Raw genomic sequence first — 26,581 nt, 5'->3', positions numbered from 1 at the left:
TATCCTTGATCCAAATAAAGTTGTTTATCGTTATTTTCCCTCTAAAAATATTTTTTTCCTTCAGGAATCCACCCAGTGAGTTTCTTGTATGAGAAGATTAGGACAATGTAAATTCGGTTATTATGGGAAGCTGATTACAAACAAATGTTGCATTTAAAACTAGGGAAATACAGTCAGTTAAATTAGTTACAAATATTATTCTTATTCTTATTATTCAACTTTAAATATTACAAATATTTCTAAAAGAAAGTACATGAAAGTCACTTGAAAACAAAACAGCACAAATGTTCATTTTTTGACAAAAAATTTTCTACAGAAACAATTTATTATTGTTTGGACAAATTCTTCCTCCTGTGTAGGATTTAATGCAAGGTTGAGTGCTAGGAAAAAGTGTTGCAAGCAACAGGCAGAACTGCAGGATGGAGAGGATTGTGAAGCCAAGTCCATTTATAAGTTTGGGACAAGGATTGCGGTTGGAGTCTGTGCTTCATCACACACAAATGTATCCAGGACATGGGCTACAGCTGTCGTATATCTTGTATTAAGCCAATTTTGTTTAATTACCATTTCATGTGTCATTGTTTGATTTGCCAGGCAGCTCTTGCAACTTGAACCCACAGAGAATCTGTGGAGTATTGTCAAGAGGAAGATGAGAGACATGCAATAGTATCATCGACCAAGTGTTGAGAGCATTTACTGCACAGTACACGTTTATACATTTCAGTAGGCAGACATTTCTGTATTAAAAATTATTTTATTTTTCTTATGTAATCCTATTTTTGTTTTAAAACTGAAAGTTGGATTTTTATCAGCTTTAAGTCAAAATTATGAAAATTGTCAGAAATAAACCCTTGATATGCATTACTCTGTGTAATCAATCTTTATTTATTTTTTTTAACTTTCAGTAATATGATTGAAATAAATACAAATGTCAATGATAATCTAATTTATTGAGATGTATTAGACAATATAGTGCATCTACCTTTCTGTTATCTTTTATTTTTATATTATTTCCTAACTGATATTTGCATTTGTTGTCTGATTTAAGTTTCTATTGTGTATTAAGCGAGTTTATTAATGCATTCATGGACCTGTATATATATTAGTCATAAGACTAAAGATGTGCATTGAAACCTGCTGTTTCATCCTTACTGCTCCCAATGTAAGATTTGTCTTTTGAAATTAATTTCCTAAGATATATAACTTTGCAGCAACTCGTCATTCAGTGATGGGAATTTAACAGCCGACAGCTGATTTGCGTGATAGCATGCTCACTCACAGCTCCTTTAGTTTTTTCCCCCCAGACACCAGTGGACGCAAGACGCGCTGTGTGCCAAGAACAAGGGAGGAGGGGTGGGGGTCAGTGCGCAGAGGAGACACAGATATTTTTTTCTCTGCTCATCAAGGGTCTCCTTCTCTTGCTATATAAGGCACTCAGTTTCACGGAGGTAACTCAGTTCCCTACGAGCCTCACGAAAATCGCCAAATAGCAGCAGCAGCCTGGTCATCTAATAAGAAAACAATCCAGCTCTCCAGCGCGCCCTGGAAGGATTGAGGTGAGCCAAATAAGACATTACGCACATTTGTTTTTAATGCATGGTCACGTTTAATGGACTTGACTGCAGTGCTGTTGAATGAGTGATGTCCTTATTTTGGAAACATGAACTTTTATACTTTAGCTGTAGGTGAAAATGAGGCTTTTAGACGCTTTTCATATTCAGCATCATTCTGGTGGAATTTTATGAAGAACGTCACAGTAAGTTGCTGTAGTACCATGCTAATAAAATACCATAAAGTAGCTGCTGGTGGTAAACCTATGAAATAAGGAAAAACGTTTTTCCAAGTTAAACTTGTGTTTAACAAACTTGCTAGAAGAAGAACTGAAAAACATTTTCAAAAATGATCTTAAATTAGTTGAAATGCAAAAATAAAAATGTAGCTTTATCAGATTTCTTTGAGATCAGCTGTTGTTTAGGCAGACTTCCTTCTTGGATCAAATTGCAGCCCAGTACTGGTTCCTAGAAAAGAGATGTGCACATTTCTCTGAGTCCTCTGCTCCGTCTGTCACTGTGGTATAAAATTCATGAAAGCCATGAGAAGAGCCTAGACAGAGAAGCTGGTAGGGCTTCAGTGGGAAGACATGGCACGGGCTGAGGAGAAGGGTGTGGTGCCTGGGCTGCCCATTGGCTCGCCGTGCCCAGAGCTGGCACAGCATGTTGACGCAGAATCAGCGCCAGACCTCAAGCTGCCTTTTCAGCCAGAGGGAAAAGGGTGAAGGGATTCAAGGATAAGAGCAACCAGTGCAAGCTGGAGCTTGGTTTATTTATTTATTTTTATTCCTCTCTGATCACTGCCTGACTGCTCCTACCTCTCTACAAAACTTTGTGATGTTTGCTTTAGTTTTTAGTCTTTGGACGCCTTCCTCTGTGGCTGCAGCCTGGCGGGAGAATCTCATATGCAAAATCAGCTCCACGCAAGACTATCAGGAATAAAATGTTCTGCCCAAACATGGTTCACTCAGGTTAAAACTGGTGAACCTAAACTTTAAAGTCTAGGAGTACGTCTCTATATGCACTGCTGCCATAAACTGCCATAAACATAATACAATTTTTTACCTGTAAACTTTAACTATTGAAAATCAGTTTATTTTTCATTGTATGTGACCACTGATGAGATGCTTTAATGTTTTTCAAACTTAAAGAGAAGGTGTTTGTAGAAATCAAACATTGCACAGCATCATTACATCTGATCTCAGTACTGTTCACACATTACTGCAGGCAATCATCCAAACATACAACTACTATCTTTAAAAGAAAGCTTTCCTTCATTTTAATACAAGAACAATTAAACTGATTGATTTAATAACACAAAAATGCCAACTATGTTTAAAGTATTATCAGTTTGTCAAACAAACATTTTCACTATGATCTCTAGGTGCACTAAACTTTATGCAGGTGGTTCAATAAATTAGAATGCCATGGAAATGTTATTTCAGTAATTGACTTCAATGAATTAATCTCTTATACTATATTGATTGTTACACACAGAGTGGTATATCCAAAATGGTCAAAGAGGGCTTTATCAAAGCATAATAATAGAAAGTTGAGTGGAAGGAAAAAGTGTAGATAAAGAATTGGTGGACAAGCACCAACTGCAGCCTTCAGAGGATTGTGAAGCAAATCCAATTGAACTGGAATGTTGCTCAATGGACCAAAATCATCTTTTCAGATTACAGTTAATTTTGCATTTCATTTTGAAATCAAGGTCCCAGAGTCGCAGAATCAAGTAAGTTGTCTAGAGACTAAATCAGGATCAGTCAAAGTATCCCCAATCAAAGATGAACTAGGAAGCCTTTAAAGCCAATGGGGTTGGTTCACTGTGTTTTATCAAGTCCAAAGACAGTGTGGCTGACTATCAGCAAATTTCAGTGCATCAAATGCTTCCCTCTGATGACAGGCTGTCTGGAGATGCTGGCTTTGTTTACCAGCCGTCAGAACATGGGACCTGCCCAATCTGTCAAAAGTACCAATACCTGCTTTAATGACTACAGTGTGATAATCATAGTATCATTGAGATATTGTCAAGAAGAAGATATGAGACTTCAGACCTACAGCCTGCTATTAAAGCAATCTGGTTCTCCTTAACACCTCAGCAGAGGCACAGTCTGATCACCTACTACATGCTGCATTGATGCAGTAATTTATGCAAGAAGAGGCCCTGGCCAAATATTGAGTGCATAAGCTGCACACTGCATGGTCACACTTTACAGTAGGCTGATATTTGTGTCTTAAAAATCATTTTTATTGGTCTCCTGTACTATTGTAATCTTGTGTGAAACTAAGTTTTAGGTCTTTAATAGCTCTAAGCCATAATTATCAGAACATAAATAAGTGCTTGAAATGGACACTATGAGTGTGAGTAACAAATTGGAAAAAGGCTTCTCTGCTTGACAGGAGAACAGGAGGGAGTAAAAACAATTATTTATTACATAAATACAGTTCTTTCACTGTTGTTAAGCACCACTGAGGAAACTATGGAGACAGTCAGAACTAGCCTCATCCACATATGAGAGATAATGTGTTAGAGGAGTTTTTCTGCCAAAGTTAGTTTTCGCAGATGCTGGAGGTAGCAGAGTTTTTAATATGTCTGCACATATGTTATAAAGTGTACCGCTTATCTGTTGACTCCAGGTTGTTTGGACTCCTGAGAAGCATCATTCACAGAAAAAGCTCCTAAAGTCTGAAGATTTATCCCAGACTGCTGAAGTGTCAGAATGACCCACTCTGCCTCATCTTGCCTCCTCTTCCTCTCCCTTCTGGTTTCCTGCGTCACTGACTCGTCTTCCCTCTTCCTGCCGGATTCAAAGGAACTATGGAATCTGCTGAGCCGCTATGAGCAGGAAGGAGACCAGAACGGCATTAGCTCCACAGCTGGCAACAGAACCAGACGAGCCATTCTCTGGTCAGACCGTGAGGAGATCCTCCAGCTGCACAACAAGCTGAGGGGAAGTGTTTACCCAACTGCCTCAAACATGGAGTACATGGTGAGATTTGTCATATTAATGCCAATTAAATAAATAAAAAAAAAGCTAAAAAGTCTTTAACTTTAATCTTCTGGAAACTGAGGCATCAGCAGAAACAAACACTCAAACAAGGCTTGTAATTAGGTTTTGAAGGCTTTAATTTGCCCAGAAAGGTGGAGGTGGTGTAAAAACAAATCTTTTTTCTCTGCTGGAAACATGCAGTCATCAAGGCTGCCCTACTGCCAGCCTGCTGTGCCAGTCTTTTACAGGGAGTGCATTAATGCTGACTCCGTCCAACCTGCAAACAGGGAAGCTTTGAAGAATACATGAAAGTAAGGGAGAGAGGAAGAGACCGACAGTGAAATTCAGGGACTCCATGGAACATTTCTGGGTGAAGCAGGAGAGAGATTATTGTTGCTACTTACAGAGGATTACTCAGAAGCCTGTGTTCCATGAGGCTGAGAGAAGCTCAGCAGCCTGTGTGTCTTGGGACTGTGGTTATGGTTTGGAGGAAAGTGTCTGTAGACCCACTTTGCTCTCTCATATTCCAGGGAACAAGTAGTGTGTGTTTGCATTGGTAAATGGGTGTTTGGGGGGTTACAGTAGGGTCTGTGTGTTCATGCTTTAGTGACCACCAAAAGGCTGGAAATTTACTGAGGGGATGGACTTTGAAGGACCACGCTGTTGGGAGTCCTCACTGCTTCTTACAATAGGAGTCAGGTGTTGTCTTTATTTCTCTAATCCATATTCCATCATTGCAAAGGATCCCACTGAGGAAACAAGGATATTTCAGCTGTTATTGCTGTGGATTCATTGGGGCAATAATCCAGCAGCTAAACTCAAATATCACTGAAAATGTTTTCAGTTTAGTCATCTCATTAGGGATAAAGGAAGTACAGTGTTATGGTTCTCGGATAGATTGGGGTTAATAGCTTGCAACATTAGAACATATAATGGAAAATCTTTCTATCTGTGAAACATATTGCATTATGTTTTATTTCTTGCATGCAGGTCTGGGATGATGTGCTGGAGCAGTCGGCTACTCATTGGTCTGAGGAGTGTCAGTGGGACCATGGACCTCAAGACCTCCTCATGTCAATTGGACAAAACCTGGCAGTTCACTGGGGGAGGTGAGATTCGATCAGCTTAGCTACTGACGGCTTCAGTCAAAAGTTTACATTAACTTTTTACAATGTATAACTGCAAAAATGTCTGAAAATTAAAAAATGGGTGCATAAGTTTAAATTGAGTGCATTTTTAGCCCCAGTGATCATCTAAGGCTATAGCTATATTTTTGTAATCATTAGTATTGAAATTTTGGTCGGGGTAAAGGTTAGGGGCTTTGGATAGGTCATTACAGAAGCTTGATGTTAGTTTGCTTTATCTGTTTGAAAACCAGTTTTGATGCCTGTTTGGGATCCTTGTCCTGTTGGAAAATCTAGCGGTTAACTTGATGTGAAGGTAAAGATTTTGGTGGTAGCCCTCCATTGTCATTATTCTATCCATTTTGTGCAATGCATAACTTCTACTGGCAACATAACAGCCCCACAGCATGATGCTGCCACCACCATCCTTAGCAGTTCTCTTGGTGTTCCTCCCCTTGACTTCTCCATGCACATTTCTTGTCATTGTGGCCGAACAACTCCTTCTTTGTCTCTTTTGTTTTTTTGTCCAAATGGCATCTTACTTGTCAATGTAGGCAGCTACCAATTTTAGACAAGCTTAAAGGTGTTAATTTTGGAACTTTGTTTATCATTAGCAGATGACAATGTAAAACGAGCAAACTGGTGTTTCAGCAGTTTCCAGTTTAGGGCAGGTAGGCTTGAGCTTGGTTGGTTCTTGGATTGTACCTGAACACTCTACCCAATTTTCTTTCAAATGAGAGGGACATTTTAGGCGTGCTTCTAGAAACAGACCTGCTGAAACATCCAAATCACCTGTACTAATTCAGGTAGTTGTAAGAAGTCATGATCCTAGAATCTACAGTTGTTTGTAATGGCCCCAAAAAACGTTCTCAGCTTGCGCAAATTAACAATTCTTCTTCTATCTTTATTGAGTTAATTTCTTCCATTGAGCTTGGAGTAGAGCTGCTGCTCCTCCACATTGAGAAGTGGAGGTGGATCCGGCATTTGTTCCAAATGCCCATTGGACACCTCCCTCGGGAGGTGTTCCAGGCATGTTCCACCCAGCCCAGGGGACGGCCTAGGACATGCTGGAAGGACTATGTCCCTCGGTTGGCCTGGGAACGCCTCAGGCTTACCCCAGAGGAGCCGGAGAAGGTGTCTGGGGAGAGCGAAGTCTTTGTGTCTCTGCTGAGACTTCTGCCCCCACGACCCGGTCACAGATAAGCGGAATTAGACAAGTACATTGCTTCCATTGAGTATTTCTCAATCCAGTGGATGCTGTCAAACAAATTATTGTTATACATGCAAAGGGAAACTATTAACTGCACACAATCACAACTACAATTTACACATTTATGGACATTGGCTTTGTCAAGGTTAAAGACACTGCTGATCCCTCAGCAACACTCAAACAATTTAGATGAGTATATGCTTATATCTGAGCCAGTATGTTTATTTTTGACCACAGAGAATCCACAACAAATTCACACTTGTGCACACAATTTTTGTTCTAGTAAGTCATTGCAGTTGTATGTTAAATTATCACTAAACCCTGACAAAAAAACAGTTCATATAAATAATTAAAAGACCCACATCAGTGATATTCTTGACCATAGTCAGTGCATGTAATCTTCTGACTACAACTGGATTTAATGTGTAATACTCAATTCTATGCATGTACATTTATTTATTAAAGATATTGATTATAATAAAATTGGGTCCACATCAAATATAATTTTTTTGATATTTTAAGAAAAAAACCTCTTTGTAGAGTTAATTTTATTTAACCCTCTCAGACCTGATTTTTTTCTACTGAGCAAAAAATTTAAACTGATTTTTACTGATCGTACAATGCCATGAAAACGTAAATACAAAAGGCCATACTTTTTCACTTACCACGTATCTCATCTTCCTCATTTACTGAATACAAGCCCTCAAGATCAGATAACTCTCTATTTACAAGCAGTTCAAGGAAGTCTGAGAATGTATACTCTAAAAAAACACTATGGAAAAATAAGATAGATAAAATAAATTTGTTGTGAAACTAAGATTTTGCTATAAATGCTTACAGGTATGGTTTTTCTTTGCTTGGTAACACTGAATAATTGTGTGTTGGCTAATGGACCTAGGGTTTGAAGGGGTTAAAAATGTTGCATTTGTCTTAAAATGTTTAAATGTTAAGTATTCAAAGTTTGTATAGTATATCGTTACTTATTAAGTAATTTCCTGACATTTCATTTATTACTAATAAGACATAGATAGTTGTGTGAAACAGTCTTAATTTCTGTTTAAACATGGTCTTTTATATTATTTCTGATTATTTCTATAATTGTTTTTGTTTTGATTGTGGTTTAAGTAGTTGGTCAAAAGGATTCTTAACTGGATCTAGTGATAGAAATGTAGCTTTATTGGCCAGCAATTATAGAGTGTGGGTCAAGGCGTAAATATTTTAGTAAGTGTAACCTTAGTAAGGATAATGTAAGTTTATAAATAAGGGGAAAATAAAAATTTTCCTGCAAAGTAACCAAAACAGTCTTTGTAAATACATCAATCTTTTTACAAGTTTCCACTGGCATTGTGACCGCTACCATTTTGTGATGGTGAGCAGGTATACAGGCTGGAAGGTTTTCTTGCCAACCTCTGGTCTTTAGTTCTCTCCACAAATTAATTTGATGCCCTTCTGAAATTTGACCAGAACACCCAATGATTGACAGTATTCTGTGTTAGCTGTTTCTCCAGACTGATATTTTTATGCAGAATTATCTGATTCACTTCTATGACAGGACTTTATTCTATCAACTTCGCCTCGTGAAACCTTTTAGACACAACTTTAGCTCAAGTATTTGGACAAGATGTATTGATATAAACCACTGACATAAAAACATATTTATCACTGACAGGTCGCAGAGAATCCCTCCCCCTGAGCATAATAACAACTTGTAAAACAGTGCAAAAGCATTGCACTCACTGGTAAACATGTCCTGTAAGGAAACACATTATTTGCTAATCCAAATGCACAATTAAAATCCTGTGCCCGTTAACTGCACAGGTCTCCATCCATCCATTATACTATTGTATGAATTTCAGATTTATTCTCTCAGAGTCAGCCGCAAATGGCTTCTGATCAGTTCACCCCTTCGCCATTCTGTACCCCCATTTCTTATCCGGTAGTTGTCATTTTGTCCCTTACCAATTCTATTTCACACCAAAAACAAATCTTATAAAAACCCTTGGACTCAAACCAATGTGCACCACTTCATTTTCCTCTTAGTCAAGTGTTTTCATGATTTTGGGAAATATATAATTATAAAATGACAAAATCACCTGTATATTTAAATGTATTTGTATATTATATTAGTATTTTATATTTCTTTGTCAAAGGATTGTTATTCTGATCTCCATATAGGCCAGTTGACCCTTATAAAATTGACCCCTGATAAATTCAAAATAACTCCCTTTAAGGAAATATTATGTATACTGTCACATAGCCACATTTTGTCTAGTAAACTTAAGAAAATGAATTAAAATCATTCAAAGCTTGATGGAAATGCTCTTACATTGCGTAAGAATTGACACATGGATGGTAAGAACATTCAGAATGTTGAAGGGGTAAAAAATTACCACCACAAACCCAAACAATGCAATGTGTAAGTCCTGTTCACCTATGCAAAGGCAATAATGTAGTCCTTTTGTTGTTGAACCCATCCAAAGTATTTCACCCTCATGCCCGCCACTTTGAATACAAACAAATGCATCTTCAACATATTTTGTTACAGAACCTAAAGCTTTAAACATATTCCAGGTGAGCAGAAGGAAAGATTAAGCAAGCTTGTACATTTCTATGTGGGTGAAGTGGTGGGTATGGACATCAGTCTTTGATGTTGCAGGATTATCTGCCTTGAAATCAGAAATGGGTATATTTATCAAGTGGACGTGTGTGAGGACCACAATAAAACAGCGGAGTTAAATATCTGTAAAAATCTTCTCTTGGTTAACACAGGACTCTCCAACATGGCAGTGATCTGAAAGATATTGCTAAAGTGGTCTAGAATTATTGGACAGTGAACAATAACAACATCTAGGACTGGCCCAGGTTGAGTTCATACCTGAAATCTATCCAAAACCCATGAAAGACCAAAGCAATGGCAAGGAAGTGTGTCTCTGAATGGACTGACACAGTTGGCCTCTGTGTATAACAACACATGGACATCCCAGCAGGTGCCCTTCCAGGAATCTGCTCTGATTCTCTCAAGCCCAAACAAACCCTGATGTTGAGTAATTTTTTTCTGTTCTCCTTCTCAACTCTGCTGTTTATACTAAGAGCTTTAACTGATTAGTTACACGATGTTTAATTTTTCTAATTGATATTTTTTTTACTTGATTTGATTTCCCCTAGTTATGTGGGACCAGCCTGTAGTTCTTTGTACCAGGTCAAATTCGGACTCATCTTTTGAGGACTGAAGGGAGGCAGGGAAGAGAGATGTATGCAGTGTTTCTCAAGTCTGAGCCAAAGTACCTGGCAGCTCCTTCAGATATTTCCCTTTTGCCCCGGGTAGCTGGACCAGCTGTGACTAAGCCTACTGTTTGTCTGAATGTGTGTGTGTGTTTGTGTATGTGTGTGTGTGCATTGGCCCTACAGATATCGCTCACCTGCCTTCCATGTCCAGGCTTGGTATGACGAAGTAAAAGACTACACCTACCCTTACCCTCAGGAGTGCAACCCGTGGTGCCCTGACCGCTGCTCCGGGCCCATGTGTACCCACTATACCCAGGTAGGAGGATAGCAGACCCTTATATATCTCAGTAGCCTCTTTGGTTGGGATTTGTGGACTTTTTGCCATCCATCCATCCATCCTTCCATCCATCTGTCCATCCATACATCCGTCCGTCCGTCCGTCCGTCCATCCATTCATCCAACCAACCAACCATGAATGCAGGGTTGCAGGTGCCTGTCTCCAGTGTTCATCTCCAGTGGCGAGGTACTGCCTGGACAGGTCACCAGTGAACACAGGGCAACGCAGAGACAAAGGACATGCACACACACACGCACACACGCACGCATACACACACACACACACACACACAAACACACACACACACACACACACACACACACACACACACACACCTAGGGCCATTATAGTGACATCAATTAACCTAACAGTCACGTTTTTGGACTGTGGGGCAAAGTTGGAGTACCTGGAGAGAACCCATGCATACACAGGGAGAACATGCAAGCTCCATGCAAAAGGACCCCAGACTGGGATTCTAACCCAGGACCTTCTTGCTGCAAGGCAACAACACTACCAACTGTGCCCCTGTCTCAATGTGTTTTCTATTTTTACTGAGATTACATGGTGTGTTGACATTACACTCTGTGAATGTCCAGCTGATTCACAGGAAAATTGGTGCATCATCCACACACATTGGATGGGTCGCACTGAAGTGAACAAGATGTTTCTTCAAAGTGGTTATGCCAGAAAATAGAAAAAAAACACCACTTGTGCATTTAACCCTATAGAACAGGAGTTGTCTGACACTTAAGTTATTTGTAACTGTCATGATTTTAAGGTGTTTGAGTTTTGTTTTGTGTTTTTCCTCTGATCATCATTGTTTATGTGTTCCAGGTGGTGCTTTAGTTCATTCCCTTAGGTTCTTACTTGATCTGACTATGGTGCATTTTAGTCCTGTTACTTTTAGATTCATCTTTTGGTTTCATTGTGATTGTTTCTCTGTTCCTGTCATGTTTTGTCTCTTTTCTCAGCCACCGCCATAATCACCTGCATTCCATCCATCTGCTCTCCTTGTTTGTTACCTGTAGGTCTTTCCTTTTATAGTTAAATCTTTTCACTTGCCATGCTGCCTCTGCCTGTCTGCATTTGGGTCCCACTCCAAGAACATTCATTGACAGTAACACTTTATATTGTCTCTGCAGACGGAGATTACTGACTGAACTGTTTTTTGAAAGATGCAATGGATGGTTTTAGCATGATTATCCAGGATGAACCCCTCATTTGCACCTGAGAATATGACAAAACCTTTTAATTACCTTTAGCTATGATATTTTAAACTGTTTTTTGGTAAACAAACTCTGAGAAAAACAAATTCTATTTTAAAGAATCTTTATCCATGTAGAATAATTTAGTCCAGATTTCACCAGGCCAGTGTTATCATGGTATTCAATTTTATCTCAGTCTAAGGTAGTCTTGATTTTTAAAAAGCATGGAAATAGGGTTCTGGCGGCTCAGATGGTAGTGTGTACAACATGTGAAGAAGCTATAGTCCTCTATGCAGTTGTTCCAGATTTGTTTACCGGTCTTGCTGCATGTCTTCCCCTTCTCTCTCCTCCTTTTTTCCTGTTTGATAAAATGCCACCAGTACCAACAAAGCATAGAAATACTCCTTTTGTTTTTCAAAGACGTTTTTTTGGTGGCACTAGTGACCTTTATTTTTCCCAGTATTTGTTTGACAGTACTTAGACAGGAAAATGGGGGTGGAGAGAGGGGGGAAGACACGCGGCAAATGTCGTCGGGGCTCGAATACGTTGAGGACCAAAGCCTCCGTATATGGTTGCGCTTAACCCCCTACACCACCAGCGCTGCATCCGCTGACGTTTCTTACCAATACGATAAAGTTTTCAATTAATCACAAGATGTGTTTAAACAAATCCTTCAGTGAAGTATCTGTTTCAAGTTTGACTGCTCTAGAAATTGTATATTTTAAACTACAGATGATCAAATGCAGTCCAGAATTCAGAAAACCTGAAAAACCTTGCATCAGATACCAACTTTAGCATCATCAACTATACAGTAGGTGCAGTGGGGGACAGATGCCTCCCCTGTGCACCACAGAGAGGGTGCACCTTCTCCCTGTGAGTGGAAATGCCAATGAGCAATAGAAACCCGTTTGCCCAGGGCGCCATTGTGACAAGGCGTAGCAAAAATATTTATATGTAATTTCTGCCCCAAAGAGCCATATCATCATTCTCAAAAACTACGTTGATTCCAACTAGATCATAGGTAATGCAGAAGGAAAGATGAATTAATAAAATAGAAACATACAAAAGTTAATATGTCTAAACTATATCTATCTTCTGCTGCAGTGTTTCCTATGAACATAACACCTTCATTAGAGTTTGAGAAAAATTTCCAATCTCTTAGCAGTTAAGTATAAATACATGCTTAAACGATCAACAGGTGCTGATTAAAATGTCCAGAGCAAAACGTGGGCCCATAAAGAAGAAGGTGTCTAAATGAACAAACTATACCGGAACCATTAGCCATAAATAGAAAAGCTGGCCTACAGTCAGGTTCGAGGCTGTTGGGTTGACTTTACGGAAACATTTATGCTCTCATGCTTTGGTTTCACCCTGAAACCTGATTGCTTTCATCTGGCAGTCATTTCCAGACCTAGCAGACATCCTGCACTACCTGACCTGGGTTACTTTGAAGATGCTGCTGACATGAGCAGGATGGGCAGAGCCATCACCTGACTGCCTGTCTTCTGTTTGTTGAAGTATCTGACCGTCCAGGCTGTTGTGCTCCGCTGCTACCCTTGGACTGCATTGTGCTGAGTTAGACACAAATGTAAGTCCGTGTGCTGACTCACTGCTTCCAGTGGCCTCTGAGCATACAAGGAAAAAGACGAACATTCCTGAGGAGGGAGAGCACACGTGTTTGGGAGAGAGGTGTTGGGAGATGTTTTGGAATAGGCAACTTTTATTTCCAGTCAAATGGGACATGATTTATCTGTAACACCTCTGCAGCTGCTCTTTTTATACGTTTTGACATTTAAACCTAAGCGGGACATTTAAACAATGTATTTAGGATATTAAAAATCTAAATTATTTTCCTTTTAACAGCCTTATGAAAACAACACATCAGACTAAAGCAGAATGAGAGACCTTAGCAAATCCCTGTGGCCCTGTTAATTAAAATGGTCAATTTGAGTATGTCCTCTTGAGTTAATGACTGTGTGAAATATCTGTCAAGAAATATGAAGTTTTTCATTCAGAAATCCCAGGGCTAACTTTGGCCATTTATTTATTTTGCCTCATTTCAGCTGGTCTGGGCAACCACAAACCGAGTGGGCTGTGCTGTGCACATCTGTCCAAAGATGAACGTGTGGGGAGAAATATGGGAGAATGCTGTTTACCTTGTGTGCAACTATTCCCCAAAGTAAGATCAGTATTCCTGCATGTTCCACTGTTCATCAACAACCCATAAACCTGTTTGCATTCCCCTGTACTTGGTTAAAAAATGTTAAATAAGTTCTATTCTGACATGATTGGGCATTAAAATGTATCAACATTTAAATTATATTAGGGAAATTTGTTGCTTTGTTAGAGACTGGGAGGAATGTTACTCAAGAGCAAAGTAAATCCTGCAGCAGTTATAAAGCCACTATCCTTTGATTAATACATTCCCTTGTCTGTGCAGGGGGAACTGGATTGGAGAGGCACCATATCAGCATGGTCGCCCTTGTTCTCAGTGTCCTCCAAGTTATGGAGGAGGATGTAGAAGCAACCTGTGCTACAAAGGTGAGACAGTCTTCTATAATTTTAAAAGATGTTTAAAAATAGTCACATGAGCTACTTTGTTGATGTTCTGCTAAGTAACAAACTCAAAGTCCACACCACTCTAAATTATTTCAGGTTTCTGCACAAAATGGTTTAAGTGCTTAACCAGGACTGGTGCTAAAGTTTTTAACTGGTTTTACAGTTGTTTTTGGTCTTGAAGTAAACAGATCAAAAACTAACTGGAGTATAGTTTTTTGATTGGTTGTTGGTTCCCTTACCCATCCTCCAGCTCCGGATGAAAATTGTTCCTTCCTCTGGTCCAAGGTTGGATGGGTGGCACCAGTTTGTCGGTGCCAGAGCTTGCAGTGGTGGAAACTGAACTGGTTCATGCTAAGCAAAGCACCATTCGAGCGCTAGAACTGGATTGGTCGAAAAAAGGCCACAGTGACTCAGGTCAATGTAACTCTAAGTGCTTAAACAGAGACAACATGACTTCTTTCATGGGGCGGCATGGGGAAGGCTGAATTCAGACTCTAACTCCTTGTTCCGAGTCTCATCCATTTTTCAATCTGTAACAGGTGAAACTGATGGATAGGGGACACACCATCAGGCCTGGTTGTAAAAAAGTGATGTGAATGCCACTATAACATCACATTGTCAAATGAGACAATATTGAACCTTTCTTATGTCTTCATAAAAAAAGCCTCGGTTAAGTGAAAAACCAACACCTTGAACGCATAATCCCCCACTGTGAAACATATAGGAGGCAGCATCATGCCCCAGAAGAAAACCTGTAAGAGCCTACAAAAGATCTGAGACTGGGCCGAATGTTCAACCTCTGGCAGGATAACAACCCCTATACATACAATTGGAGCTACAATACAGTTGTTTAAATCGAAGTATGTTCATATGTTACTATGTCCCTGTCAAAGTTCTGACCTAAATCCAATTGAGAATCCAGAGCTTGAAAACTGCTGCTTTAAAGCACCTACCATCCAGGATGACTGAGTTCGAGCTGTTTGTAAAGACAAATTAGCAAAAATATTGTCTCTGCTAGAGATATACACCTTAAGACTTGACCCAGCCAAAGTCGAGACCTCAGTTTATTTGAGTCTGTTGCTAGACTTCAATATATATGTTTACAGGTGCTATCCATCCAGTTAGACTAGCAGAAAATTCATTCTCTGTATGTTTAAATGTTAGAGACAAACCCCAAAAGTCTTCCAGCTGTAATCTAGAGGAAGAGTTGGTTCTGAAAGGTAATGGCTCAAATAGAATAAAGAGATATGTATGCAATACCTTTCAGATCTTTGTAAAATAATTTTTAAAACCATGTGACATTTTCCTTCCACTTCATAATTATGTACTACATTGCATTTGAAAGATACAGATACGTAGATATTTGACAGACAGATACAGATAAAAAGAACAGTAGCAAAACTCAAAAAACATTAAACAATTTAAACCAAATGTAGGAAAACTTCTAAATTTAATTACCAACATATTTTCTCTTGAACTCTCCTGAACCTAATAACTACATTTGTCCACAACCAGACTCTCAGCGCTCGGAGACAGAAGACATGAATGAGGTGGAAAAGCCTCAGGTACCACTGCCACCTCGGCCTACCTCCAAACCAACCCCCAGACCTCCCAGGAAACCTGCAACCAAGCCCTCCTCTCCTAAACCTGTCCCCCCAAGGACATCATCCCCAAAGAATCCCAACAACCCTTATCTTGGTAGACACAGGAATTATTAATATAATATATATCTAAATACCTTTTTTGTGTTTAGTATTTGATTTGAATGCGTTGTCTCATTCTTACAGCTCACAACATTAAGTGTGAGACTAGACTGCGGGATAAGTGTAAGGGAGCAACCTGCAACAGGTCGGGACATTATGAAGGTTTTTACTGGACAATAGGGTAGTTAGTGTACACTTCCTCTCTAATATGAGCCTGTTTCCTTCTTCTGCAGACACAACTGTCCTGCAAATTGTTTAAATAAGAAAGCAAAGGTGTGGGGGACTGTTTCCTATGATGTGGTGAGTCTACCAAAAATGAAATATCTTGCATCTTACAACAGTTTATAACAATAAGGGATTCTTAAAGCGCACTTCTTGTTGTCACAGCAATCAAGTATTTGCCGCGCTGCTATCCATGCTGGGGTCATCGACAACAATGGAGGGCTGGTTGACATCACGAGGACAGAGAAGTTGCCTTTCTTTGTCAAATCCACAAAAAATGGAGTGGAGTCTCTCAGGTAGATAAATCAATTCTTTACCACTGCTTTTTGAATTTAAAATGGGGCTTTGAGTAAAACTATCAATACTGTTTTGAAATGTCACTGAAAGGAAAATGAATAACAAGTTAAATTCAGAATCTGAGTTATGATTCCTGAGCCCCATTCCATGAGTCGGACCAACAACATAAGATGCACTATTTACCATTGGTGAACATGAGAAGAAATCCATGGAGAATAACACAACAGTGACTCTTATAACTACTGGCAAAAACTAGATATCGTACGGAATATTTTATCGAGCTAAAATAGTTTTTTTCTTTGTATTTGTTCTTTATGAATCAAAGCACAAAAGTTAATCCATCTCTTTGTTTTAATAGCAAATATAAACCTGGAAACTCCTTTTTGGTGGTCAAAGTGGAAGGTGAATAATCACCCTTGTTTTTAAAAAGGGATTAAGTAGAATCAGAAAATTTGTCAGAACATACAATACTGTATAATAATCCTGTATATTAATGTTTACCTTTTCTCTCTGGTTGACAGAATATAATGCGGATTGCTACGCCACAGTAGCTGAAATCTGCCCTTTTAAACAACCATTCTCACACTGTCCAAGGTGCCTGCACTCATTTGTTTTAGTTGCTTTATTGAATAGATTTTTAAAAGCTTTAACGCCTATAATGCTGCAAATTCCTAAAGTATAAGACTAAATTATAAGATTGATTAGAAGACTATAATGTGACTTGAATGTGTGATGTGATTGTAGATCTTCATGTGGCCACTTAAACTTACAAATGCAACATAATACTTAACTCTTCTATAATTCTGCGGCTCTCAGAATCATCTGTCCAACCAGCTGTAAGAGTCAGCCTTCTTACTGGTCGCCAGTCATTGGAAGCAACATATATGCAGACGTGAGTTCTAATAAATATTTACACAGTTATCATATATCATGCAGTAAACTGTCCAGAACTCTGCTTGTATTTATTTCACTGTGGTCCTTCTGAAATGTATTTATAGCTGCAGCACAGAACTAAGTGAACAAATAATGTAAACGTTTAATTTCACCGTCATCTCATCAAGATAACTGATACCTCTTTTCATCTATAAACTATTTTATTTGAATACTATTCTGCGCTTGTTTCTCATCATTTAATAAACTTGTCAATCATGTCAGTGAGTTGGAGTTGATTAGAGGATATGTAGCTCTGACTAAAAGCTCTTCTTGATTATCTGGGTCACCTTTTACAGATGATGATCATCAGGTATTTTATTTAATTTTTTTTTACCTGTGAAGTGTTATAGTTGCATACCTCCATTTGTACAAGTTTTAGGTTTTATTTTAGTCCACATATTTTTCTCAATATTTCTTTACATAGTTGGAGAAAAATAATTTATAGAATTTATTTAAGCTGACCAATGCATGCCAACATGTATGCAAACATCTGTGGCACTGAAAACATCTGTGACTTGAAAAAGCTAGTTGCAGTACACAAGCCCAAGAATATTAGTGAAGTGGAGGAGACCCAACAAGGAGATAAGAAGCTGGTGCTTGACAACAAAGAACGCCTTACTAAGTACTAACGATGCTTGTCATTAGTGGTTAAACAACTTTGAGACTGCACTAGTCATTAAAAGTCCCATTTAGTGTTTTATTTGGATAAAGCACCTTTTATAGTGGTTGATAAACACCTGGTTTTAGACCACAATAATTTATTAGTATGGTGCAATGTGCAATCAATGAAGACTGGCTCCCAGACTGGTCCAATTTAGCCATGAAACCTCCCACACTAAAATGACCGGTGTTTCGGTTTCATTGTCCAACCCCTGGTATATATATATATATATATATATATATATACAGTACAGAACAAAAGTTGTGACACACCTTCTCATTCAAAGAGTTGTCTTTATTTTCATGACTATGAATATTGTAGTTTCACACTGAAGGCATCAAAACTATGAATTAACAAATGTGGAATTATATACTGAACAAAAAAGTGTGAAACAACTGAAAATATGTCTTATATTCTAGGTTCTTCAAAGTAGCCTCATTTTGCTTTGATTACTGCTCTGCACACTCTTGGCATTCTGTTGATGAGCTTCAAGAGGTAGTCACCTGAAATGGTTTTCCAACAGTCTTGAAGGAGTTCCCAGAGATGCACTTGTTGGCCCTTTTGCCTTCACTCTGTGGTTCAGCTCACCCCAAATCATCTCGATTGAGTTCAGGTCCGGTGACTGTGGAGGCCAGGTCATCTGGCGCAGCACCCCATCACTCTCCTTCTTGGTCAAATAGCCCTTACACAGCCTGGAGGTGTGTTTGGTGTCATTGTCCTGTTGAAAAATAAATGATGGTCCAACTAAATGCAAACCGGATGGAATAGCATGCTGCTGCAAGATGCTGTGGTAGCCATGCTGGTTCAGTATGCCTTCAATTTTGAATAAATCCCCAACAGTGTCACCAGCAAAGCACCCCCACACCATCACACCTCCTCCTCCATGCTTCACGGTGGGAACCAGGGATGTAGAGTCCATCCGTTCATCTCTTCTGCGCCGCATAAAGACACGGTGGTTGGAACCAAAGATCTGAAACTTGGACTCATCAGAACAAAGCACAGATTTCCACTGGTCTAATGTCCATTCCTTGTGTTCTTTAGTCCAAACATGTCTCTTCTGCTTGTTGCCTGTCCTCAGCAGTGGTTTCCTAGCAGCTATTTTACCATGAAGGCCTGATTCACACAGTCTCCTCTTAACAGTTGTTCTAGAGATGTGTCTGCTGCTAGAACTCTGTGTGGCATTGACCTGTTCTCTAATCTGAGCTGCTGTTAACCTGCGATTTCTGAGGCTGGTGACTTGGATGAACTTATCGTCCGCAGCAGAGGTGACTCTTGGTCTTCCTTTCCTGGGGCGGTCCTCATGTGAGCCAGTTTCTTTGTAGCGCTTGATGGTTTTTGCGACTGCACTTGGGGACACTTTCAATTGTTCGGACTGACTGACCTTCATTTCTTAAAGTAATGATGGCCACTCGTTTTTCTTTACTGCTTTTTTCTTGCCATAATACAAACAGTCTATTCAGTAGGACTATCAGCTGTGTACTGTATCCACCTCCTGCACAACACAACTGATGGTCCCAACCCCATTTATAAGGCTTGAAATCCCACTTATTAAGCCTGACAGGGCACACCTGTGAAGTGAAAACCATTTCAGGTGACTACCTCTTGAAGCTCATCAACAGAATGCCAAGAGTGTGTGGAGCAGTAATCAAAGCAAAAGGTGGCTACTTTGAAGAACCTAGAATATAAGACATATTTGCAGTTGTTTCACACTTTTTTGTTCAGTATATAATTCCACATGTTTTAATTCATAGTTTTGATGCCTTCAGTGTGAAGCTACAATATTCATAGTCATGAAAATAAAGAAAACTCTTTGAATGAGAAGGTGTGTCCAAACTTTTGGTCTGTACTGTATATATAATATTATTATCATGGTGGGTAATCCCTGTATGTACATCAAACTGAACATCATATTCTATCATGCAGGGAATTTGAAGGGCTGCAAATTTGCACAGCCACACATGGTTATATTGAGTTGTACATTAATAAAACTACCATTAAATGCTGTCCACTTGGTAGAGATTAAAGCACCAAATGAGACCCTGAGGCAGGTCCTCTAGCTCCTGAGTGTTAAAGCATATTTTGCAAACCAGGGCACACAAACATGTTCTACAGTTTTGAGGAGGCTAAATGTTGGTTAAACATGGAATATTAAACCTCTGGTTAGAATCATTGCTGGTGTGTACCGTGTGATCTGTGTTTAGATTGGAATTGAATAATTATACTCTGCTGATAAGAACTTATGGTTTGTTATGCTGAAACCAGACTTCTACACACTCCTCCTTGTGTGTGTTTGTGTATGTGCAAGGTTTATGTGGTGAAAAAGTGCGTTTTTTTAAGAATGTCATGTTTTTCTCTTCTTTTACATTCTTCAGACGTCTAGCATTTGTAAAGCAGCCATCCATGCAGGAGTAATCAAAGCAGACGGTGGTTTTGTCGATGTTCTGCCACTGGAAAGAAGAAAGAGCTATACTGGAGTCCTGAAAAATGGCATCCAATCTGAAAGGTAACCTCGCTGGTTTGGTGTTTACTTGGCAATTATGTCCCCAATGAGGTTCATTAGTCAGTTATGAAGGATACAAAGGTAAATAAATGCTGCATCATGTTTAACTAAACAAAAGGTCTGCATAGTTAAACAAGCAGTGTGACAACTTTCAGTCAAAATGTTTAGCAGCTGAAAAACTTCCAGCCCTCCATGCCTGTGAAAACAGAGTGAATATTTCGACTGAAGTTCATTTATTAAAAATAACAACTCTCCTACAATCTGTTCTTATTAGAAAAATCCCAAAATCCTTACTTTTGAATCCCTCTCCCACTTCTGATTGGAAACATCCATCTGTCAATCAATTTCTTATACTGGCACAGTCAGTAAAGGGTCACAGTAAGAATTGTGGTCGAAGAGTTGCTAGTCCATCACAGAGACACACAATAATGCAAGCGCACACTCACTCATGTTTTTGAACTATGGGAGGAAGTCCCAGGGAAAACATGCAAATATACAAAAAAAAGCTCCCTAGCTGTTTTTTAAATCCAGGACTTTCTTGCTACAAGGCAAAAGTGCAACTGCTCTGCCATGCAGCTCTTTATAGAAAATGGAAAAAACGTTTTGTTTTACAAAAATCAATATATTGTTCTGATATTTACAAAATAAACAGAATAGCTAAGGTAACAACCCAATTCTTTCTTTTTTCATGTCATAAATGAGGTTGTATACTTTGATATTTCATTAGTATATAAATAACATGTTTCTGTTTTTAGCTCAAAATTTAGGTTTATGCATGGATATGATGTGCTGATAAGATAAAGTCCTATTCAGCTAAATTTTCCATTTGAACAGTTGGACTGCAGAAGGACCAGTAAATTTGACAAGACAATGCAGACCATGCCAGAGAAAGCTGCTTGATTGATGTCCACTGTAATAGTGCATGTTGCGGGTTCTCTCCATGCACGCCATGTTTCACAAATTACTCTTATGTCTTTGGTCAGTTCCAGTGGGCTAAGCTCAGGCAAGAAACCCCTCATGGTCAGCTCTACTGGAATATGTGGATGTAAGAATAATGGTGTGGTTTGGTGTGTGGACAGGCCACACACTGGCTCGTTGCTTACTTTACCAATACATTTCAACTGACTGAGAAAAGTGCTGAATGGCTAATAACAATCTAAGTCCGAGTGTTTGAAACCTAATGTAGAGCTGTGAAGGCCGCGCTCAGGGCAATGGGACATGAGGTCAGTAAGTGCCTGTGGAGGAGTTAATGTCCTGTGCCAACATCATGGCAGCGTGGGCAGGTTGGATTGCTCTGTGCTGCTGTGAATGTAATTACAGCCTATCCAATTACTCCAGAATGGAGATGCTGTCAGCCAATCTGCCAACTTTCCTATATGAACAATTATCTGTTATAGGACTCCAGTCGTACTATTCTATTGTGGTTATTGATCATGGCACAGCTTCAAGGTCTTTCTGCTAATGAACTAATTAAATTCATTTAGTTGAGCACATGAGGGAACAAAAAAGTCACACTCAGAAATGCTGGGGCTGTGAGTCATTCTCCAAACAGCAATTTTGTGGAGGTTTCAACCCAAAACATGATCTATTGAATTATTCTTTGATGGATTTTGTTGTTAGGATAATTTGAACCATGAGGGAAAAATCTGTTTAACCCCTAATCACTCTTATCATACCTAAAGTTGGATTAAAATATAATATATGACTATTAATGGCTTCAACAACTAATTGAAGCAACGGCATTCATTTAACAATAAGAAGAATAAGAATAAGACATTTAGACATTTCTCCTGTTTGTGTATATATTTCATGGCATCATTCAGAAATATCTATTTAAGTTAAAATATATCTGCAGGTGAGCTGCACTTTAACTAAAGCGCCCAGCAAAACAAATCGTATCATTTGAACTTTTTCACATTTACAACCACAAACTTTAATGAATTTTATTGAGATGTATTTTGAGCTGGCTTGCAGTGTTATTCAACACCCTCTACTCCTATGACCCAAAATAAAAGGAAATATAAGGAAATATATAAAAGAAAGTTATCTGGTCATATGAGAGCAATATATATTTTTTTGTAGGAAAATAACACTACGTATCACCCTGAACACATCAAACCCATTTTGAAACATGGTGGTGGCAGCATCATTATGTTGATGAGAAGGAGCTAAACACAGGGCAGTCCTGGAAAAAATAAAAAAACTACCCTTGTCACAAGTAACTCTGACTGTATCGTTCTTACCTCTGAGTTGACTAAATAATACCTAACAAACCCGCGGAAGGCTTGAGACTAAAACAGAGATTCATCTTCCGGAACCACAGAGCATACAGCCGGAGCTAAAATGTAACAACTGGGATCAAAGCATTCTCATGTGTTAAAAAGGCCCAAACTCAAGACCTAAATCCAATTTAAAAATCTGTAATTAATTAGAGCTTCTATGATTAATTAGAGAGTAATTAGACATTAATTAATCTTATTTGACTAATTTGAGAAACACAACCCAAACAACTGCTGTAATTGTAGCAAAAAGGTGGTTTAAAAAAGGCAATAAAGCACGGGGTCTGAATACAAATGCATGCCACACTTTTCAGTATTTTATTTGTAAAGAAAGTGTATCACATAAAATCCCTATAAAATACATTGAAGTTTGTAGTTGTAAAGGGATGAAATATGGAAAAGTTCAACACGTATGAATATGTTTGCTAGGTATTGTAGAGCTCTCACAAACAGTTTATATCTACATGGCACAAATGGTAAGCAGTGCACATTTAACAGAGGTTTAAATCTCTTACTTCCAAAGAAAGTGACATGCTTCATGTACATTTCAGATATTTAGCAGTGAAGATACATTTTCTTTTGTCTATTTTCAGCAAAAGCAACACAGACGGAGGCTCTTTTAGAGTTTTTGCCGTGAAGGTGTGACACTTCTGATGTCTGAGGACCAACAGAGTTAGCTGAGCTGGTTTGGAAAAGCAGAAGGTGCCCACTGGTTGTGCAGTGGAGTCCTAAACAACAAAGACCCACCATGTATCACTGTAATCTCCAGTAAAAATGCTTCATTATCATTTGGCCATATAGTATTTTGATGGCCTGAATTTTTACTTGTCTTTTCATATGCATACATAATCTGTGAATACAGAAGATTTTATAGATATTATTATAAACTGAACAGCAGGTGCTAAAATATTTTAGTTACACAGAAATAATTGTTAACAATATTGTTCACATTAAACATATACGTTGAATTTTATACATAAGAATGTATACTGATCACACTGTATTTAATCCTTTTGTACAGAATATATATTTTTCTGTTTTTTACAATTATTACAGTATACTAATGTTTATGTTTTTATGAGTTAATTTCTTAGGTTATTTTGTTATAATTGGCTTTCTGCTGTTGTAACATTTACACAATAGGCTATAAAACTGTAGTTTTTGACCGACAACTTTTCTCTCTTTGTAGTTTTCAAATTAGATGAGATGTTTTAGTAGGATTTTCTGTGTCCCAAACTGTAACCTGTGGTCCAAGATAGAGTCTTGACCCAAAACCTTAAAACTCCTGATTCTTACTGTCAAGTCATGTCCAAGTGTGGATTGCATTTAAAAGGTAAACCAGTGGGCAGTGTTTGTGTAGGAGCCAGTCACAGAGGCAGAGAGTTTCTGAAGGATGAAGTAGTGGGAGTATATCAAACACCAGTTGCATTTTTAAAAGATGACCTCCAATATCTCAGTTTTAAGTGCTTGCTAATTGCTCCAGTCATTTCTTGATGCCTTGATGGCCATGTTGTATATATAAGAATGCAGTGATGTCCCTGCTTTCACCTATGACGATTGAATGTGTTGCATGGTTCAGGTAGAGATATGTTTTTATTTTAATGGGTCGAGTATGTTGAAAGTTTGTAACATTGAACTGCAGTTTGTGCACTTTGGAACAACTGACTCTATGCAGCACAATTAGAAAAGACACCCATGTTTGTCACTATGCTGATTTGCGTCATTGTTTTATTATAGAAAAGATCATGCTTCTTTTTTCATATTATTGATAAAACAAATAAATTATGTTTTGTTGGCCTGTTATGTTCGGCTATGGTCCTAAAGCACAGTAGACATGTTAAAGCACCTTTAAGCGTTGCTCCTCCTGTTTTATATTTCTTAAGATTAAAACCATATTTTTAGCGACAGTGATAATCTAGAAAATAATGCTGCCATCTGTCTTTTTGCGTACTATGTCTTTCTATCTCTTTATTCTACCTCAGTCCTTTTGCTTTGCTCAGCAGTATTCCTTGGGGGGGGGGGGGGGATTTGTTGTAAAAAAAGCTTTGTAAAATAGGGCAACTGTAAATAATAGGATCTTTGTTTTTGAATCTTTGTTCTCTAAAAGTATGATCAAAACATGTATATTTGCTTTAGTTGTCTGTGCTGTATTTTTCTTTAACAGATGTGGTGTATGTCCTATACTTTGCACAATCTGAAAATAAAGTATGTGTTACAAATGCAAATGAAATAATGTGTTTTCATGAAGGATGTGTTAAGATACATTTTTAAAACTGAAATGCTCATTTATTTTCTACCAGGTTTGCAGGACTACATGGGGTCTGGGCCCTATTTCAACTTTTTGGAGGAATAAAGTTTTTTGCATTTATTTTCTCACCTCTGTCAAAGGTGACAGAAAACCTTTAAAAAAGGTGCCATATTTTAGCAGAATTGTATATTTGATTTGCTGTACTGTATGTGTAGTTTGCACTTGCATGGTGCTCTAAGACTTTAGCTATGTCCAGCACAAATGGTGTATTTCATTCATAAGTGCATTAAATCTGCTTTGAGCAGAGTGTTTGGCTAAATTCAGTGTAACAGGAATTCTGAATGAAACAGAGATGAAGGCCACCCAAGATTTGATTGTTGTCTTTGGAAGTGGTATCACGACCACGTTCATGTCATGGCTCTGCCTCTTGTGGGCACACACGGTTCCAAGAGGAGGGGATCAACAAGCTGCAAGTATCACTTTCAAAAACCGCATACAATACACAGTCTGCCAGCAGGGCTTTCAGTCATGTAGGAGTGGAGGCAGAAAAAAAAATCATAGACTTGGATGAGATCTTTGTTATTTTCAATTGTACATGTCATTGTAAAGTTCTTATTCATTAATGAACCGATTAAGATAGTAAAGTCACCATATACTGTAGTTTGCTATTGCTTCATTTTCAGTTAATTGAGAATAAGTTGTATTGGGCACTAAAACCCCTCATACTCCAGGGCTTTTGACAGAGGCAGATGTTCAGTTTCAGTTAAGCCCCGGTTGGACAGGACCCTGGACGTGTTGCTGATAAACAGCTGCAGAATGACTGTTTTACTCCCATTGTCAAAGAAAATAAAGATTTGTATTCCCATGTAAATTCCAAAATGGCTTTGAAAAAAAATGTGAATATTTTTCCAATTTTAAGAACCTCATGTCTCAAAACGTGCTTTTCACAAAAAACATTTTAGTTGTGGCAACAGCTGCAAAATATAGGACTTACAGGAGAACAGCAACACATTGTTTACATATCTTCTTAAACAATACTGTTTGGTTATTGTCTTTTTCTGTTTGGGCTTTTGGGCTTTATCTTAAAAAGGACTTCTCCAGTGCCTTTTGGTTGTACCTGGCAAAAATCCTTGTTTCTGAATACACACATTACCAAATAATGTGTATACTAATAGTTAGAAAGTTATTTAACATCACAGCTGTACAGATGACTGTTAAAATTCAAGAAAGATTAAATCATTATCCTTGATCTTATAAATCAACATGCATCCATATATTAAGTTCTGAGATAACACATGGAAAGCTGGTCTGACCATTGAAATTTCCAATTGATGTATTTACAATTATGTTCCTCATTAATACCTGAAATCTGACTGTTCACACACTTTGAAATGTGTCTAACTACCTTGAAAAACCCCTGCTGGACTCTTCTGGTTTGCCAAAACAATCTGTAGTTCTGCACTGTTTGAATCCCTAAATGCTCAAAGTGCATTAAACTCATTTTCAATCTGGAGTGTTAAGCTCAAATAAGTTTT

The 26,581-nt window shown here is 38.4% G+C and overlaps 1 protein-coding gene across 2 annotated transcripts; it reads left to right on the top strand.

Moving 5' to 3' along the window:
- Positions 1-1,401: 1,401 nt before the first annotated feature.
- crispld2 (cysteine-rich secretory protein LCCL domain containing 2) lies at positions 1,402-25,023 on the top strand. 2 transcript variants are annotated; one of them, XM_047363851.1, is made up of 15 exons: positions 1,402-1,556; positions 4,191-4,543; positions 5,534-5,652; positions 10,286-10,418; positions 13,708-13,823; positions 14,085-14,185; positions 15,719-15,901; positions 15,991-16,051; positions 16,140-16,206; positions 16,294-16,424; positions 16,784-16,827; positions 16,947-17,019; positions 17,242-17,317; positions 20,392-20,522; positions 23,392-25,023. In XM_047363851.1, exons 2-15 carry the CDS (start codon positions 4,274-4,276, stop codon positions 23,441-23,443), a joined length of 1,557 nt encoding a protein of 518 aa, XP_047219807.1. In that variant the 5' UTR covers positions 1,402-1,556; positions 4,191-4,273; the 3' UTR covers positions 23,444-25,023. The 2 variants fall into 2 exon arrangements, with proteins under 2 accessions (XP_047219807.1, XP_047219808.1); XM_047363852.1 differs by having other exon boundaries at positions 1,411-1,556; positions 4,367-4,543.
- The last annotated feature ends 1,558 nt before the right edge of the window (positions 25,024-26,581 follow it).

Source organism: Girardinichthys multiradiatus, chromosome 4 (genome assembly GCF_021462225.1).
Source record: "Girardinichthys multiradiatus isolate DD_20200921_A chromosome 4, DD_fGirMul_XY1, whole genome shotgun sequence".
NCBI lineage: Eukaryota > Metazoa > Chordata > Actinopteri > Cyprinodontiformes > Goodeidae > Girardinichthys > Girardinichthys multiradiatus.
The sequence above is the reverse complement of the archived record's forward strand: the minus strand, read 5'-3'. Positions and strand labels throughout refer to the sequence as shown.

Bases quoted from the DNA above. Each gene is read 5' to 3' on its own strand.
- crispld2 (XM_047363851.1), top strand. From the start codon at position 4,274: ATGACCCACTCTGCCTCATCTTGCCTCCTCTTCCTCTCCCTTCTGGTT. The intron at 16,052-16,139 runs GTCGGGACATTA...CTTCTTCTGCAG, and splicing joins AAGGGAGCAACCTGCAACAG to ACACAACTGTCCTGCAAATT. The intron at 16,425-16,783 runs GTAGATAAATCA...TTGTTTTAATAG, and splicing joins AATGGAGTGGAGTCTCTCAG to CAAATATAAACCTGGAAACT.